We start from the raw sequence: 20077 nt of genomic DNA, 5'->3' as shown, positions 1-20077 counted from the left end.
CAATAATGTAAAGCTGCTATACACTGAGGCGGGCTTTGTCAATCTACTAAAGTGCAATCGCGTGTAATGTTACAGCGGGGTCACGCTCGCACTTGTCCTTAATACAATCTATGCACCGGGACAGCCAGAAACGCGTGCGCTCGTGTCCGCTAGGTGGCGACGTTGCTCCGGGGACTGTCACCTCGGCTGTGCGCGCGAGTTGAAGTGGTGGTTCGTGCAGGCTCAGCACAATGTGACTTTTGGAGCGAGGACAGAGGACAAAACTGACGCATGTGATCGCATTGTTTGGCGAGAAACGTAAAAAATGACGACTCTGAGCTATAAATTTGACGCGATGAAGCCCTAATGTGTTTTTGTTTGCACGCATTTATTATTAGGTCAAGGTTACTGGACATTGGCATGGATAAAGTTAGAATCCTTTTGTTTGGTTTTGGCTTGGTTTTGCCCTCGCAAAGCTTATATATTCAAGTTTTTGGTATGAAATTGTAGCTTTGAACAGGTCAGAATCAGGCAAATACGACCAGATAAAAGGAATTTGTGTTTTTTTTAGCCATGTCAAAATCATAAATATTATACCAATGACAGGTTTCAATATGTACAATGTGCGTTTATTTCTGCGTGAGATTTTGGTTACATTTGGCTGAGGATTACGCACGGGTCCAGCAAATGGCCCGAGCGTGCGCCCCTGCCACTAACTTGTTTATTGTGATGGTTGAGGAGGGGGGTTGTTAACGATTACTGCCCCACTCCTCCTGCCCCTCTGTCTTTCTTTCTTTCTTTCTTTCTTTACCAGTGCGTTTCCTATATGGAAGTCCGGACTCCCCACACTACCACCAGCACCGCCGCCGCCGCCACCACACGCTCGCTTCTTTTAGTCCCCGCCTCCAAAGCTCCACTGCTCCGCGAGCTCTGTGTCTCGCGGTCCGTTCGCCACAGTCAGACCGATATTCCACTGGGAAGGACGCACACGTACGGACGCACACACACACACGCGGAGAGAGAAAGCGAGCGAGCCTGCGGAGTGCGCGAGGGGAGAGAGGGAATGAGAGAGAGAGACCTGTAAGAACAAGCGACTATAGAGACGAAAACGAGGACTAAAAAACGGACCCAAATGGCACCCATGGATTCTAGGATTGCCTTCGATGTTCTCGTTTTGGGAATTTTTACACTTGTGTCTTCAGCGAGGATATACCCCCCGAATGAAGGTAGGCTAAGGGCAGCGGGACACGCAAACTGCTCCAGGACTTTTTGGGGCTTGCTTCGTGCGTTTTCAGTGTCAGTGCTTCTTCATTAAGCTGTGTACGAAAGGGAACTCCAAGTTGAAATTGTAAAAGACACGGATTGGCACAATTACGCACTGAAGGTTATCGGGATTTCGGGTGCGCGGAGTCGTACGCTGCATACAGATCTCTGTTCCAAGCGTCAACTGTGGAGACTTAACGCGAAACGGCGAAGTAACATCGCGCACTACACTTCTGGTTTCTAACTCTCATCCAGTTGCATATTTTGAGACGAAGTTTGATACTGAATTGGCGCAAAAAAGTAGCGCATATCCAGTTGTATTTCACACTTGTTCTAAACATCAAGCCAAGCGCGTTTCAGTGTCCAGTGAAAGTAGGGACACTGACGGATCAGCTCTGCTCAAATCTGTTTTTACGCATTGGTTCAGTTTTACAATAAGGCTGTTTTACAAAGTATTTTCAAGTAAACGTTTCATGGCACCAACTAAAGTAACATCACAGTGTCATAAAATATTAATTATCAAACTGGCTGTCTAGTTATAGATAGATTTGACTCCCAGTGGTTTCTGAAATTGTATTGTAATTGCAGAAATTGTTGCAAAGTGTACATTGTTTTTGAACAAGCACTCCAGACGTTTATGCGTTAGACAATACGGATAGACTTTTTACTGGTAGATACAAGGCTACTCGCAGGGCCTGGTACAGACAGTTCCAAATGTGGTGCAAAAAATGTTAAAGCAACTTACGTTTAATGCTTGAACTTTGGATTTAACTTCGCAATTTAACAAAAAAACTAAGAACGACACAAAACGCGTGCCAAAAATGCTCCAGGGACTTGTTTACATTACTAATCGTTAACATTAATTATCACCACATGCATTCATGTTTCTTAATTAACAACCAATAGCGCATATCTATCAAATTAATTACAATTTCATGACAAGACCTTCAAATTGTGTGTAATTATGTTAAATTGTCTATGCAAATTCCGTTCTGCACTTTCGGCTCAGTTTTTTTCTATACGCGTTTGTGTGTGATCTGCATCCTACACCTACACTGGTTTATTTAGTTTTTGTTTTATATTTAATTTCATTTTTATCATTTTGAAATTTCTTTTACCGTTTTGTTTAAATTCAGATATAATAGTTTGTCACTCCATGTTAAAATATCCGCAAGAGCAGCTACGTCGTGAATCAGTTTTGCGCGTAAAACACACGACTTCATAACAAATGCGTTTGGATGTAGACATCAAAAACCGTGCCATTTATCAAGGGCATTCTGTGCCAGGACTGCGCAGACGCCCGGCTAATTGATTTGATCACATCCAACATGTTACACATCTGACGCTTGGCCAAGAGAGGGAGAAAAAAATCATTTACATTTTAAAAACACGGGGGAATTCTTATGTCAACGTACTCGATCCATTCAAACGGCTTAAGCTGGACAAATATTTACTCTCGCGCGATCTATAAATCTCGTTGCACAGTATTTTTCCACCTTGATTGATAACCGTAATTTGTTTCACTTATTTCATACTTTACGCACGTGTATTTTAGCTTTTAGTGCGCATTTTGTACTCACGCACGCTCACGTTTCTCTTTCTTGCTTTCCAGTCACGTTATTGGACTCCAGATCGGTGCAGGGGGAGCTGGGATGGGTCGCCAATCCGACAGAAGGAGGGGTAAGTACGGCAGAGAAGCGATATAATGTGCCCTTGTTAGTAACGCACGCTCCGCCATTGACCCAAAAATGGATAGATATTATCACTTAAGTGGCGCGGACTCCGGACAGGGGCCTCGCGCAGATACACTGAGCGCCTTTGATGTGTTTTGTCCCTTCTAGGCTTCTGTGGGAATAGTTTGGTGATGACTTATTGATTGGTTGGGATGACACTCCAGGGGAAATTAAAGCCAGAGTTATAGAATTGTATGGAATAGAATTGAGCTCAGCAGACTAGACTGCCCACCCCAAGGTCCCGGAAGTACATTTCTGATACATTTTTTCATAGATTTTCCAATAAATAAATAAATAAAAATAAAATGAGTCTGAAAACTTGAAAACTCAGGGTTAACTATGACCACAAGACCTTTCTGAAACTTTATAAACTGCTAAATTATCAAAATGTTTCACCAAATATTGCATTTTAAATTTGCTTTTTGGACATTAAAACAACCAAATTAGTCACCACAAAGCTAGTTGGCCTTCAAGATGTCTTTGAACTTTTCATATTTGAATTTTTCGAAATGTCAGTGGGAAAAATTTATGGAAATTTGACTTTTGGAACCAGAGCTGGTGATCACTGTTGAGCTCCGTAGACCACTTTGAGCAGTATATCTGAACTAGCTCCTAACTTGTGGTGTGGTGGTACATTTGGCGCTTGCTTCAGGAGGCATTTTTGGTTTATTTATCGCTCTATATTTTGAAACTCCGAGGGTTTTTCAAGTTTGGAGCTGGTTTGGACCAGTTTGAATCAGATAAAATCCAAATATTCAGTTCATGGTTTAGATCTGGTTTAGCTCTGGTTTAGACTTGTTTTGGCCACTTCATATTGGGCGTATTCACTTTTGTGTTTAGTCCTGGTTTAATTTTGATGTGGTTTGGTCTTGTTCTAGTCCTGGTTCTGCCCTGATCTGGTTTTGGTTTAATTCCAGGTTTAGTCACAGTTTAGTGCCAATTTAAACGTTCATTGTCAGTACTGCACCGATGTTAATTTGGCATTTGTGTGTAAAGCATGAACGCGCCCTTACTCCATATTAAGTCCTGGTTTAGTCATGTTTAAGTGTCTGTCGTGTTTAAGTGTCTATGTTAAATATTTTGATCTGAGTTAAACCTGGGCCGGACCTGGTTTCGTCTTGGTTTACATCTCGTTGGGTGTGTTTTACTCCTACTCTTTAATTCCAAGTCATTGCTGTTTTAGCCCCTATTATCTATACTATGCAGTGATGGCGGTGTACAGCAAAGGAGATTACACTGCTCTATTATGGATTAGTAGTCAAAACAGGGCTGTGGGTGTCTAAAAATAATTTCTGTTGAGATTATTTCAGCAGTAAAAAGTATAGGCAATGGTTATCCAGGCCAATCCAACTTTATTTGTTTAACACATTTTATAAACAAGTTTCCAAAGTGCTTAAACTTTTAATTCTTTGAAAAGTCAGCAGAATTATGTTCCGGACAATTTTATTTAGAGCATTCAACAATTTACTACCAAGTAATCTTCAAAGCTTGTTCAAAATGAAAGAGAGAAGTTATCATTTCAGAGGGTATGGAAATTTCAAATTGCCCAATGTTCGAATTACCCGTAAAAGTTTCTGTGTGACTGTATGTGGCGTAAAACTCTGGAACAGTCTGGATACACGTCTCAAGCAATGCCAAAATATCCATAAATTTAAGCTGTTATATAAACATATGGTCTGGTCACAGTATATAGAGAGAGGGTCTTAATTTTAGAACAAAACTTCCTTCTGTAGAGGCTGGTTTATGCTTGTTGTTTCCACACCATTGTTGGTATGTTCTGTCAGTTACCTTTGTTGGTATCTTTAATTTTCCTTTCCATTGTTGAAATCCTTATGTATTTTTGCAGTACAGTTACGTTACCAAACTATAACAGTGACTCTTTGTCCGCACTTGTAAATAGTTCATACAGTTAAATGTAAAATATCAAAAAAATTCGAAAGAAAGCCCATTGTGTTAGATTAGAAGAGGGGCGATATTAAATACATTTTCTTCTTCCCACTCCTTTTTGGGCCAATTTTTAATTTTTTGTTGTTATTTCCGCTATGATTTCATTAATATTATATGTTCCATTGCAGAAGAATGTACATTTCTTACTTGACCAAAATAAATGCTTAAATCAATCAATTAATCAAAAAGGAACTAATAAAAACAATAGATTAAAAAAAACAACAACAATAAATAGAAGCCGTACAAAAAATAATAGCATTTATAAGAACAATAAAATAAATAAATAAAAGACACAGTGGACCAAACAACTCATGCAGTGTTAAAAGTCAGAGAATAAAAATAAGTGTTAAGATGAGCCACTCCACTTTGGTGCGTTCCAAAGTTCAGTAATAGTATGTTAGTTTTAATTTCGAATCATGTATTTTTGGGGAAAAAAATCTCAAACTCGGGCCAAAGATATCAGCAGAGTAGAACAATCAATTTCAGCATCGGCCATAAAAAAAACACATCGGTTAAAAGTTAGACTCGGTTCAGAATGCACATTATAAACTACTTTCACAACATCTTTCTAAAGGTCTAAACTAGAGGTACATTTTCTTATTAAAAAAAAAAAGTCACAATATTTAGTTTTTTTTCTTTACCGAGGACTTCAAAAATCAAAATAATGTGTGATCTGATAAATGCGCCAGCTCAGACTGCAGTTTTGTTTCTACTGCAGTAAATCGTGCAGTAGTACCCATGATGCACAGCCGTCTCCCACATACCTGTAGCCGGCAGCACCTCTGGCCCCTCGCTCCCCTCCCTCCCTCCCTCCCTCCCACAGCCCCATCACGGCCAGATCCCCAAAAGCGATACAGAGGAGGGCGTAGGGTTTCCTGAATACTGCCCGCTTTGAATCGCTCTTTGTGGTGAAACTTTATATCCTTTTCCACCATTGAATCGAGCGGGGGAGCGAGGGAAGACTTGGCACAGGGGAGGTACGGAGGGATGAATGAGGAGAGAGAGAAAGAGGGGGAGAAGAGAGCGCGGGGCAGATGGGTGCACAGCTCACCCCAGGGCCCGGGACGAGACCGTGATCAGGACCAGGACTGGAACAGGGTCTAAGGTATCAGGGAGAGAGTGAGGTTTAACTAAAGTCTGTAGACAAAGTAGAACCCGCTGATATCAACTTATCGTTCAATGCGAAACAGATGGATCAGATTTTTGAGGGTCTGTATTTATCGTGGGTACTTTTCTTTGTACTAATAGGAATGTTTTGGTTAATTTTCTGTACCACGATGAGATTTGAGCACTAAAATGCTAAATTATGAACTTCTATCACACATTATAGATATACATTTGCTTCCTATTATTTATTTATCGTGATAATTTGGCTTTATGGTTACGTTTCAGTATTATTATTATTATGTATAGTTACTTCACTTTATTATCGTGACAGGGCTAAATAGTATGGGTAAACTTTTGTCATTTAATTCATAGACAAAACTACTATGGATGTAACGATATCCAAATCTCGTTACGATATTATGACGATATGCATCTCAAGGTACGATATTTAATGCGATATTTTGAAGAGGCTGATATAATTGCAGAAAGGACACTCTTTTGCTTTTAAAAGACCCTGACAAGCTGTGTTTTGGTGTGAATTATTTCCTTCATAATCCCAAGAATTCAAGTCAAAAACATATTTCTTCATGTTGTTTGCACTGAAATGAATCATGGGATATGTAGTTCCCTATGTTTATAAGCTGTTTCTACTACAAAACCATACATTTAAGCAAAGGAACTTGTAATTCGATAAATTGTGATGGCCCACGATATTATTGTGAGACTTTTGATGATACAATATCACGATATTTCGGTTATTGTTAGATCCTTAAAAACTACCATTTTAAAAATTATTGATAACTGGATAGATAAAATTTTCTGCTTTCTTAAATTTAAACGTAATAGCTACTGGGTGAGCAGTTTTTATGCAGATTGAGACAGGATATTTAGTTTGTGGAAGAAAAATTGCAGCCTTTGCGATTTGCTAATTGTTCCTGTTCAAATTGCGATTTTGATTCTGCTGCAATCTTGTCTCGATATTAAAATTTCAGACTTGATTTTGAGACTAAGAAATAGACTCAACGATAATAAAAACACTTTTTAGACAATATAATATGATTTTTAACACTAATTTGCAGTATTTTCTTTAGCATGTAGCCTTATATCTGAGTAATCCACACACTTGGGCATGTATTAGTCCAGGAGTCTTCAACCTTTTTCCTACTAGTTTTTTTTTTCTGAGCTACTTTTTGTAAAATGAAAATGCCATAAAGCTACTAAGTTTAGCAGTCGCCAGAAATTGTGTAACTACAAGAGCCATGGCAAGCCGTAGATGGAGTACAGTCCTTATAAAACATAAACCATTATCCATTTATCTGTGCACAAATATAGGCATCAAAATGATTTACAGTGGAAATAGAACTCAAATTTGAGTTATTGAGTTATGCGGTATACGTATAATTCAGTGATCCCTTGGAGAGGGTGAGGAGAGCTACCGGTAGCAGCTGGACTACAGGTTGGAGACCCCTGTACTAGTCTATGTGCTCTTAGGCTACGTTTACATGATGCCGGTCTGAATAGAAGACGCAAAAGTGGTGTCGCGTCTTCACTTTTAATTCTGAGTTTAGACAAGCGTTTTCGGGAGGAAGTCTACGAGCATATGGTAACGCAAAATTGTGTGGAATTCGATTAGGCATGCATGCCAGGCGGCTAGGTGGTGCTGTGATACACTATCATGTCACATACGAGATGTGAACCAATCTGACCAGAGTTTTGCGTCTTGGGCAGTGTAGACGGAAACACTACGGCGGAGCGTATTCAACTTTTCAACCACTCTGGAGGGCGGTTTCAGTTTTTTGCATTTTTAAGCCCCAGAAACGATGTACCTGTCTAAACGAAAGACAGTTCCGATAAAATATTTTGTTGTTTTTACCCGCAAGCTTTCTCGAGTAAACAGGCCCTTATACTCAAGATCATATTTCTGTCCTGTGAATATGACTTTTTTTTTAGTATCAATACCTGCTCAAATGAGTATGTAGTTTCGTTATTTGCTTTAGTATCGATTAGTATCTGATTTTCGATACTTTTAACAACAGCGCTCATTCTTCCAGTTGTATCCGAGGTGAGCAGACTTCCTTTGTAGCAGCTGTGATTTGGCCCTCTCCGGCTGAACTTGGCCGGTATTCAAGCTCAGGGTTTTATCAGGGAGCCGTTTGATTGACAGGGTCCTGGCAGCGTACGGCGTCTCATTCACCCTCTCATTACCACCAATTGGCCCCATATTCCGCCCGCTCTTTGCTATCGCGGAAAGGTACGCTAGCTAGCCTTATCTCGCTTATTTCCACAACAAAAGGCCGAGCGGGAGAGGAGCGGCGGGCGGTGATAGACGCTAGCTTAAATTGTACAGCTGCGGCTATGTTTAGCGTTCGAGTAGCCAGCCCTCCTCTTGGGAAATGAGCCCTAAAGAAGATCGTCCATGATAAGACGTCAAATCAAATGTGGAGGAACTATAGCTCTTTCTATGCATTAAAAACAGACTTTGTGTAGTATTGCCGTAGGGTTGACGTATTTGTATTGGTGCCATTTTTTATTTTTTTGGTAACTTTTTGGTTGGGGTTCATCGTCTTGGTTCTGTGGATGCGTCATTGCATTTGCTGGCATGTTTCCCTTCAGCACTTACTCACCTGAAGTTGAATTTGGAGTGATTCATGCATGTTTGAGCAATCTTTAATCACTTCAAGACGCCAATTTTCCGATCAACTCCCTTTTCCACTGCCACCGACACACACCCACTGTTCTGTTAACTTCATCCTCCAATTTAATTTCCTAAATCGGTGCTAACTGTAGGATTTTGGCAGTGTTGCTTAGTCATTTTTGTACAAAACGCTTTGTTGTGATGACTTTTACGGCAACGTCAGCTCCCATTGCGCACCTCGGTTTTCTAAAACAGATGTCAGTGGACTTATTTTTTTGATTAAGTCATTTTAGATGAATATCGTAATTTAAAACGTCCAAATTATAACACAGTGATCCAAGGATGTCATCATTTATAACAACACAGCAGACAGAAGCACAACAGATCTTCTGGAAAGGTGTGTTGTGTAACATTTCTGATGGAGATCTTATTGCTTTGTCTGGACAGTTCCACAGTATGATATTAAACATTTCTATCATCATGGAGATCAAACTAGACCAAGCTGTAGGTAGGGATGTGCAAAAAAATTGAAATATCAATATATCCTAATGCTTAATGTGATGATACAGTATCGATATCATGGGCTGCTGTATCGATATATTGCTAGGAGTATTTTTTGGTCTATTTTACTCAATTATTTTGTTACAATGCTACACGAGATGTGTGAAGAATCCCTCAGTCGTCCAGGTAGAATCCATGGCGAAGAGAAAATTCAGTTTGTCGACTGGACAAAAGTTAGTTTGGTTGAAGACGTTTCGCAGCTCATCCAAGTTGCTTCTTCAGTTCTGAATAACTGAACTGAAGAACTGAAGAAGCAACTTGGATGAGCTGCGAAACGTCTTCAACCAAACTAACTTTTGTCCAGTCGACAAACTGAATTTTCTCCTCCCCTTACAGCGCTACAGTTTTCTTGCTTATTTAGAGGAAGGAAACTCGTTACATATCAACATATTTGACATTTTCACAGTTTTGATGAGTAAAATCATTGTGTTTCTTATAAACTTGGCACAAGAAGTGGTTTAAAAAAGACTTATTATCACAGCCATTATTTAGCAGTTTACCATTATTTTCGATCGAATCAACTTGAAATATATCGTATCAAATCGAAAGTGCACTGTTTTGAGATATGTATCGTATCGTGGACTATGCATCAAGGTATGTATTGTATTGGCAACTTGACAAAACGAAAAATTCAATTTGTCAACTGGACAAAAGTTTATTTGGTCGACCAAATTGAATTTCTCCTTTTGCCATGGATTCTACCTGGATGACTGAGGGAGTTTTCAAGTATCGGCAATTCTCCAGCATTCTTAATGATACCCAGCCCTAGTTGTAGGTCAGATCTGCAGGGATTGAGAGAGTTTTTCTAGGTATTTTCGAGCTGTAGAACATGAATACATATAAGGTGAAACTGCTTAATGTCATACCCCAGAACATTCCAGGCAGAGCAATGACATTTCCATGGAAACAAGCAAGTGACAGACCCCCAATCAAAACCTTACACAGTGCCCCTTTAAATAAATGAAATCTAATCGCATTTCTTTATTTTCTTTCCACAGTGGGAGGAGGTGAGCATTATGGACGAGAAGAACATTCCCATCAGAACGTACCAGGTCTGCAACGTCATGGAGCCCAACCAGAACAACTGGCTTCGCACAGACTGGATCCCACGCGGAGGAGCCCAGCGCGTTTACATCGAGATCAAATTCACTCTACGGGATTGCAACAGTCTCCCTGGCGTCATGGGAACGTGCAAAGAAACGTTCAACCTCTACTACTACGAATCCAACAACGACAAGGAGCGCTACATCCGAGAAAATCAGTTCGGGAAGATCGATACTATCGCGGCGGATGAGAGCTTCACTCAAGTCGACATCGGCGATCGGATCATGAAACTAAACACGGAAGTTCGAGATGTTGGCGCGTTGACGAGGAAAGGTTTTTATTTAGCTTTCCAGGATGTTGGAGCGTGCATCGCGTTGGTTTCCGTGCGAGTGTTCTACAAAAAATGTCCGCTAGCCGTGCGAAATCTAGCCCAGTTTCCTGACACGATCACGGGGGCGGATACGTCGTCCCTTGTGGAAGTTCGTGGATCTTGTGTGGATAATTCGGAGGAGAAAGAAGTTCCCAAAATGTACTGTGGGGCTGACGGAGAGTGGCTGGTGCCCATTGGGAACTGCCTCTGCAATCCCGGATATGAGGAACGCAACACGGAATGCCAAGGTAAATCCAATATTATCTCTCTGTCTATCTACCTGAATGATACACTGAATAAGACTTTAAAGGTGCACTATGTAACTTTTCTGGTAGGAGAATCTGCTACCTCAGTCTACTTCAAGATGTCATTACTTTTCTCTGAATGTTCCACAGTACGGCATTCACTTATATCATTTATATTTTTAATTCCTAAAAAACTTGTACCTTGGCCTGGTGCTGTCATGGATACGTTCTTCAACAGAAAAGTTACATAGTGCATCTTTTAGTATATGCTGATGAGTTATGTGTTGTTATATTTTTAGTTGCTGTCGTTTTTTTTGTTTTTGCATTTGTTTTGAATAGTCTAATTCTTTAGTTTTGATTGAGTTTCACTAACCAACGGTATGCAGACTTCCTTTTAGTAGTTTGATGGAATTTTTTGCAAGTCTTGATTCAGTTCTGGTTTCTGGATCAAGCCCTTGTTGAGTCTGACTTTGGACTTGGGCTACGTTTATATGTTGACGGTCTGAACAGAAGACGCAAAAGTGGTGTCGCGTCTTCACTTTTTATTACGCGTTTAGACGAGCGTTTTTGTGAGGAAATCTGCGTGCATACAGTGACGCAAAAGTGTGTGGAATTCGATTGGGTATGCATGCCAGGCGGCTACGTGGTGATGACACGTGTTGATGTATGTGACGTAAACGCTTTCGCGACGTGAGCGGATCTGACCAGAGTTTTGCATCTTGGGCAGTGTAGACGGAAACCTTACAGCGGAGCATATTTAACTTTTCCACTCTGGAGGGAGGTTTCAGATTTTTACGTTTTTAAGCCCCAAAAACGCTATCACCATCTAAATGAAAGGCAGTTCCTCTAAAATATTTTGCCAGGCCCTTGGTTTAAACTTGGTTTGGTTTTGGTTTAGTCTTGGTGTGGACCTTGTTTAGTTCCATTTGTTTCCAATTGTATTAAGTTGTGGTTGTCTTTTATTTAAGAACTTGTTTAATCCTGTTGTTTGGATGTTTTTGTAATAGTTTAAAGGCCCTGCACCCGATTTTTTTTCCCATGTATTTGAGTTTTTGCCCAGTACATATTTTGCAAAAGCAGCTCTTGCCTCTCTTTGTCCACATTTGCACTGTTCGCATGCTAGTTGTTGTTAGTTTTAAACCCCACTCTGCATTCGCTTACAGCTACGAAAAGTCCTTATAAACTCAGTGCGGCGAAAAATTAACTACAACTTGGGACCACTGCAAACCGTTTAAAATGCAGTCGTTCTGTTTTTATGTTTTCAATACAGTAAAAATCAGGTACAGCTCCTTTAACACCCCGCTGACTTTTATTGTTACCTCGTCCTTTCCTCCATTTTTGTCCTCCATCTCCTCTTTCTCTCGCACTCTCTCTCTCTTCCTCCTCCTGTTGTTCGTATCCATTCCAGCTCCTACCTGTGCGATAAAAGCCGTGATGATTGTAAATAGAGTAATTAGCAGACCCACTGGGAGGCGTTGTGCAATGGGGCGCATCCCCGGAGAATTTGGTCACACGTCAAATCGCGCACTAAAAAAACTGGCTACCCACGGCACTAGCTGATTGCCTGCTCTCCCAGCCCGCTCCTTTGTCTTGTTCTGGCGATGGGAGATAGACAGTTTTGGAGGACATAGAGAGGGGAGAATTGGTTTATCATTCAGGGCAGGTTCCGGAGCAGTGGAAGCACACACCAGGGAGATTGTGGGATTTGAAAAAACAGGGATAACCCGAGATTTTTATATAGTCCATTTTTTGTTCAGCTCTGTTTTCTAGAAATGTCTCGATATGATGAGGTTTGAAGGTCATTGCACAGAGCAGCTTTCTGAATTTGTCGAATCGAAATTGAGTTGCAAGTATTACAGGACTGCAAAAAGTCAATTTCTAATCTCTTTGATAAACAACTTTGTGGCCGGTTGTTTCTCAAGAATATGGGATGTATAACAATAGTGGTGCTTGGTCTATATTTGGATCTATTTTTATTCCTAGTTTAGTTCGATATGTTTTATTGACTTGGTTTAGATCTTGGCTTAGTCCAGTTTTGAATTAAACCTTGCATCAACATTTTGCAATCTTGGTTAGAATTTGTGTTCTCACTAGGGGTGTGCAAAAATATCAAAAGCATCGTTTAATGTGGTGAAACAGTATCGATATTATGGGCTGCTGTATTAATATATCGCCAAGAGTATTTTATCACAAAATTATTTTGTTACAGTGCTACAGTTTTGTTGCTTGGCCAGGGGAAGGAAACTTGTTAATGCGACACATTTGACGTTTTCACTGTTTTGAGGATTAAAATGCTCAAGACTTTGCACAACAAGTGGTTTAACGAACATTTTTAGTATCACAGCCCTGATTTAGCCTTTATTTTTTATTGAACCGTATCAAATCGATTTGAAATATATCGTATTGAATTGTATCGAATCAAATGCACACTGTGTCAAGATATAGTGGCCTATGTATCGTGGTATGTATCATATCGGCAACTTCTGAATGATACCCAGCCCTATTTGTGACGATAACTCAGATTTACTAAGGAATAGATGTATTCAATACTGATAATACAATTCGGATACCACGATTAATTAAAAAAAAAAAAAAAACACTCTTCCTTTAGACAAAAGAATGTGATTTTCAACATTAAATCGTAGTATTTTCTTACCATGTGGCGTTATATCTGTCTAATCCCTCAGTCAAATTGGTTTTATTATGTGTGAAACAGTCAAGCGTGAGTGAGTGTGACTGTGTGTGTGTGTTTGTGTTTGTGTTGATTTTGTTGTTTTGATGCTTATTTGAATTTATGTCTCCTACTGTCTGCCCTACTGTATCTGTCTTTTGTTGTTGTATTTCTGAGGACCCAATGAAAACGAGATGGTGACACATCTCAATGGGCTTATCCTCCAAACAAATAAATTCAAATTCAGTGGTCCATAGACTAGACTGTGGTTCTGACACAGCGTAAAATTATTCTAAATCTATTCAGGAAAGGTTCATTTTTTTGTCTTGTGAATGTGACTTTTTTAGAATCAGTACCTGCTTGAATGGGTATTTAGTTTCGATACTACTTATAGAACCGATTAATATCAGATTTTGAATACTTTTGACAACCCTACTACGTTGTACTTCGAAATCTATACAGAAATATCTAAACCGTTGCTAATCACTAGTTTACCGTTTAACTAAATGGCCGCCCGTTGCTAACATGAATGCTCGTGGGACTCTTAACAAACGACGTAGGCTGGGCGGAGGATGAATGGCTGTGATTAGAAGGGGGCGGACCACCTTTAAAACACATCATTTACGAGCGCGCCTTTATCCCGCGGATAATAACACGACAAAAGTCCTCGTGATTTACTGGTACCGTTAGGCGGACGCAGGGTGGGCTTCCAATGACGACAAATGAGCACAGATGTTTTTTATGATAAGTTCTATATGAAATTGAGACAAAAATCACTGGTGTAAAATGTTTAGTGGTGGGCTGTATGTGGTCTGCATATGAAAACTGAAGTGGTTTATTCAAGGTCCGTTGTGTAACTTTTCTGGTGGAGGGTCCGTTAAATGTTTTTCTCCTTGAAGATGTGATTTGTTTGGAATGTTTCGCAGTACGGTATTAAACCTTTCTATCTTATTGTCAAGCTGCAAGTCAGATCTGTGGAGATGCGACCCCGCTCACAGTCAGAATGCCTGTTTTTCAAGGTATTTTTTAGCTATAAATCTGGCTGTATCTGTAATTCAATAAATGTAAAGTAGAACTGTTTAATGTCATATCCAAGGTAGAGCAGTGACATATCCATGGAAACAAGCAGGTGATGGACCCTAAATCAAAAAGTTTCATAATGCACCTTTAAAGAAATTCTAATATTAAAACTGCACTGTGTAACTTTTCTAGTGGGGTGTCCATCTACCACCTGCTTGTCTCCATGGCGATCTTATTGCTTGGCCTGGAATATTCCACAGTATACTATTAAACATACTGTATCTATATTGCATTTTTTCCCTATTTATTTTATTGCTCAAAAATACCTTGAAAAATGTGCATTCTTAAAGTGAGTTATGGTCGCCACTCCTTAGATCAGACCTGTAACTTGGCCTGGTGGTGTCACCGCTAGTCTCCATGGAGATGAATAAAAAAAAAAAAAAATGTATACATATGTATATGTATATGTATATAGATTAACCAACTTAGTTTCATAAAGGGTACAATTCAGGGGGAGTTTCCAGCCAGGGGCACTTTCCAGCTGATTTCCATGGAGATAAATGCATTTTTAAAAAGTTACATATTGTACCTTTAAGGTGTAAATAGTGTATTATAAGAAATCTTGCAGTTTAATATCTGCACTTTTCTGTTTGTCCAATCAGTTTTTATGTAGTATCTTAACCAAGAAATGTTTGCTTTTTAAAAAATTTTTTTAATATGATAAAATTATTTTTTTAAAGGTGCACTGTGCACCTTTTTGTTGTCACCTGCTTGTTTCTACCATAAATTTGTAAAATTATAGGTGTTTTACTGTTCAAAAACACTGTGAGCAGGGAATTGCTTCTCCACAGATCTGACCTGTAAGTTGGTCTGGTTTAGTCTACATGAAGATAAAAATGTCTAATGCCATACTGTAAAACATTTAAGACAAAGCAAACATATTCATGGGAAAAAAGCATTTGACGGACCCTCCACCAGAAAAGTTACACAATGCACCTTTAAGAGACCCGCCCAAAAATCTATATTCTCATTTTTGTCAAGATCACCCTCTCCTTGTACCAAAGATGTTCATTTGCGTTAAGTATGATATCTGTTCAGCCTCGGCTTTGAATAAATCTCTCTAGAACTGGCAAAGAAATCTCATAATTACTCTTAAAGCCTCCCTTGTTTGAAAATGAGAGCCCTGATGTCTTGCAGTATTTTACCGCACTGAAAAGCTCCCCTTATCTCTCCACTTTAATTTCACTTTAAATAAATACGTTGTCTGCAGTGTGTAATATAGCCCTTAGAAGCCCTGGTTGTACATGACTAATGGAGATTCTTGCCAGGCCGTACGCAGGGGTAGTGCTGCTTTTTTGAGCCAATATACTCATTTAGATCCACATATCGCCAAGCTTGTTTAACTTTACTGTGCCAAGACTGTTACCTCATATACTCAGAGGTTTAGACGTACTACTTAAGTTAGAAAGCTAGAAGTGTTCAAGTAATGGAGTACTTCGTTAATTCACTTTAAGTACTAGGCAAGGCAAGGTATGTTTATTTATATAGCACAATCTGTACACAAAGTCAGTCACTTATCATAAAATTAACTTAAAGAGAGAAGAGGGAAGAGTGTGAAAGTACTATTTAAGGTGTTGTACTTACTACTATTTACTACGTACGACTGAAGAAAGTTAGTTACTTTTACTTCATTTTACAGTCTATCTACTGTCTTGATTCTTACTTTCTTACTAAATTGCATTGTACACTTTCAGATCTGCAGTAACTTCAGATCAGAAACATCAGGTTACAACCTAGTTTAGAACTTATTTAGACCTGGTTTGGGCCTTGTACATGGTTTAGACCTGGTTGAGACCTGGTTTAGACCTGGGTTAGAGCTGGGTTAGATCTGGTTTGAGCCTGGTTTAGTCCTAATTTAGATCTGATTTGGACCTGGTTTAGTCTTTGTTTGTACCTGGCTTAGTCCTAGTTTAGACCTGGTTTAGACCTGATTTGGACCTGGTTCATACCTGGTTTAGTCCTAGTTTGGACCTGGTTTAAACCTGATTTAGACCTGATTTGGACCTGGTTTAGTCTTTGTTTGTACCTGGTTTAGTCCTAGTTTAGACCTGATTTGGACCTGGTTTAGTCTTTGTTTGTACCTGGCTTAGTCCTAGTTTAGACCTGGTTTAGACCTGGTTTAGACCTGGTTTAATCCTAGTTTGGACCTGGTTTAGTCCTAGTTTAGACCTGATTTGGACCTGGTTTAGTCTTTGTTTGTACCTGGCTTAGTCCTAGTTTAGACGTGGTTTAGACCTGATTTGGACCTGGTTCATACCTGGTTTAGTCCTAGTTTGGACCTGGTTTAAACCTGGTTTAGACCTGATTTGGACCTGGTTTAGTCTTTGTTTGTACCTGGCTTAGTCCTAGTTTAAACCTGGTTTAGACCTGATTTGGACCTGGTTCATACCTGGTTTAGTCCTCGTTTGGACCTGGTTTAGGCCTAGTTTAGACCTGATTTGGATCTGATTTAGACTTTTTAGACTAGGTTTAGACTAGATTTAGCCTTGGTTTAGAGTTGGTTTAGACCTGGTTTAGTCCTAGTTTGGACCTGGTTTAGACTAGGTGTAATCCTATTTTAGACTTTTTTGGACATGGTTTGGACCTGGTTTAGACCTGATTTAGTTCTGGTTTTGACTTGATGTAGACCTGGTTTGGTCCCAGTTTGACAAAAAATGGTTCAACTCTTAAGATAATTTCTTATTTATTGGTTCTCAAAATTACAAACCACTTTATACCTTCTTTTTAATGCACAATTCATTTTTAATACGATACTTGTACCCTCTTATTTCAGTCAAGTTCTCCTCCATCTCTGTCGTGAGCGTGCTGACCACTGAATGACAGAGCCCTGCTGGTGGAAGCGTCTGGTCAGCTGAGGGGTGACGCTGGGGGTTTGGGGTCGTAACATTGTCACTCAAAAGAAAAGAGGAGCTGTTGTTAGAACGGTCAAGGCTTCGACGACGTTTGAAAAGAGAAATATTTAAGCCGTGTCTAAGTGTCGGCAGACCTCTAGACGCGCATTGTTTGGATTGTAGTGGCAGAGTGGTTAGCCTTCTCGTCTCACAGCAACACCATCTAGCTTCCTGAACTTGGTGGGGCCATTTTGAGCATTCTCCTCATGTTTGGGCGGGCTTTTTTCAGTTATACTCTAAATTCATTAAATAATGTTAATGAAAGATAAGTGATAAACTGCAGAACACAAAGAGATACAGTGTGGACAAAGAAACAAAACAATAAAAGATCCGTTGAATGCTAGAATGTTCCACAATATGGCATTAAACATACGTCTGTCTATCATGGAAACAAGCAAGTGGAACCACCTAGCCAAGTTACAGTCCAGATCTGTGGAGAGGTGACTCCGCTCACAGTGAGAATACAGGTTTTTCATTGTAATTTTTGGCAACTCCTACAGTTGAATAAATGGAAGATAGAACATTTTAAAATGTTTTCGCTCACTGTGTTCCACCTTGTGATGTCAAATAGTAATACAGGAAGTGCTCCACTGTGTTTTTAAACTCCATACACCCAAGCCCCGAATTTTCAAAATGGCTGCCCATTCAAGTCAATGGGCCGAGCTCAATGGGGCATGACTCAAGATTAGTCTTTAGCCTGGCGAGGTTCTTCCGGTGGCTGTGGGCCGGCGGAACATGTGCAGTAGTGCTCTTTTCTCCCGCGGCAACACGTGAATGCAAGCGAGCACATGCACGGAGCGCGGCTTGTGTATCATGTGATCACTTTAACCAATCAGAGCGAGAGGAGCTAGAGCGGAGCAGAGCCGGAGCTAATGATTGTAAAGCGTTTTTTAAGACAACTGAAAGATTTTGAGCTGAGAAAAAGTTTATGAGCTAAAGATGGTAAAAATCGCCACAAAATCCGACGTTTTTCAAAGTTGTAGGTGCCCTGTCAGCCAAACATGAGCATTTTGATTACATTGCGCTCTATGAGAAAAATCCTCTCTCAGCCCATGGGATTTTTTTCTGCTGATGTACCACTGTGTCAACTACGTCAACTGGAGGCAGCTACAAGCAGCAACACTCTATCCAGTTATTTTAATAGATCCATGCATACACCTTCACTAGAACCATTTGGATAATTTCAGCTCCAATAAATAAATAAAAAAAATATTTCTTGCTATTCTGTGGTTTTGCTCTTATTTTATTTGACTGGTTTTATTGTTTTAAGACTAGTATGATTAAATCTGAGCGTTTATTTTATCATTATATTATAATTGTTGTTATTATCATGTATTTGTGCAGCACTTTGGAAACTGTTTATGAAATGTGCTGTATAAATAAAGTGGATTGAACTGGATTGGACTTGACTTCACCAAGTGGAACAGAGCATTTTGAGCTTTGGAGATGTAGACAGACTGATAACAAAGGGTAACTTAGACATGTGTGAACGAAGCAAAACACAACTCTGGGTATGTTTTTGAGGAGATAACAACATAATTACATGGCTTAAAGCTCACAAGAGTAAATTTTTTTAAAACGCAGTAATGTGTACTTTTACTTTTACAAAAAAAAAAGAAAAAGTCTAGGCTTAATCTTGTATCTGAGAGCCCGCTGTGTGTCTGAGCCTGTCCCCACATACGTGCAGGATTACAGGGTTACCGCGGCCTGTATAGTTCTCAGCTTTGGTTCAATAGACTCTCCTCCATCATTGTTCGGGAGGGCAGACGCGGAGCCAACCCGATCCTGGTGAGCTCTGGTGGGGGTGAGGAGGGGTAACAGGGTGGCACAGGAGAGGGCAAAGGTCACCCTCCCCGGCATCCATCTTGGTGCGGAGCGTGACACGGCTGGGGCGCAGGATTGATGAAGACGTCACAGGGTTTTGACAGCTGCACAGGGGGAGAGAGGGGGGAGTCTGGGGGGGTATGTTGGACCAATGGGTGGGTTTGTCTCAATGGCAAATTTTGATATTGCTTAAAGAAATATAGTCACTAAAAACTACATATAGGATTGTCAAAAGTATTGAAAATAGATACTAATCAATACTAAAACTAGTACTGAAATTAGATACACCATTTGAGTAGTCTCATTCATAGGACTGAACTAACTTCCAGTTAGAATTATTCTGGCATTTCTGAATCCCGACAGGATGGTTTCAGTTGTCACTGAAGTCCAGGCTTTGTCGATCCATCTAGTGATTTCCAGGAAAGTTTCATGTTGCACCCTCCCAGTGTCACAAGTTTCTCGCTCACTCCAAACTTTCTTTTTGCTGCTCGATTACTGTTTTTGGCAGCATATTTTGCTACTTGCAGCTTGTAATCTGCAAAATATGATTTTCTTTTTGGGTGCATTTATGTTCAGTCTTCTCAGTTGAGTTCATAAGTTTGTTTAAATTTTACATTTTCAGTGGTACAGAAGTAATGGTGCGATCGACTGAGATGATGCAGACAGGACAGCAGCTCTTTCTGCAGGAGACATGCGCAGTAGAGTGAAGTGACAGTGGTACAGGAGT

General features: G+C 39.9%; 1 protein-coding gene across 1 annotated transcript in view; it reads left to right on the top strand.

The window, feature by feature from the left end:
* Positions 1 to 968: 968 nt before the first annotated feature.
* Positions 969 to 20077, top strand: part of epha4l (eph receptor A4, like) — a 143071-nt gene continuing 123962 nt past the window's right edge. The window contains exons 1-3 of the mRNA XM_020918581.2: positions 969 to 1205; positions 2855 to 2922; positions 10224 to 10887. Coding sequence (XP_020774240.1) covers positions 1112 to 1205; positions 2855 to 2922; positions 10224 to 10887 — 826 coding nt within the window. The 5' untranslated portion in view covers positions 969 to 1111. The remainder of the gene's footprint in view (positions 1206 to 2854; positions 2923 to 10223; positions 10888 to 20077) is intronic.

This window comes from Boleophthalmus pectinirostris, unplaced genomic scaffold (genome assembly GCF_026225935.1).
Source record: "Boleophthalmus pectinirostris isolate CB_2022bp ecotype Guang Dong unplaced genomic scaffold, ASM2622593v1 HiC_scaffold_9, whole genome shotgun sequence".
NCBI lineage: Eukaryota > Metazoa > Chordata > Actinopteri > Gobiiformes > Gobiidae > Boleophthalmus > Boleophthalmus pectinirostris.
The sequence above is the reverse complement of the archived record's forward strand: the minus strand, read 5'-3'. Positions and strand labels throughout refer to the sequence as shown.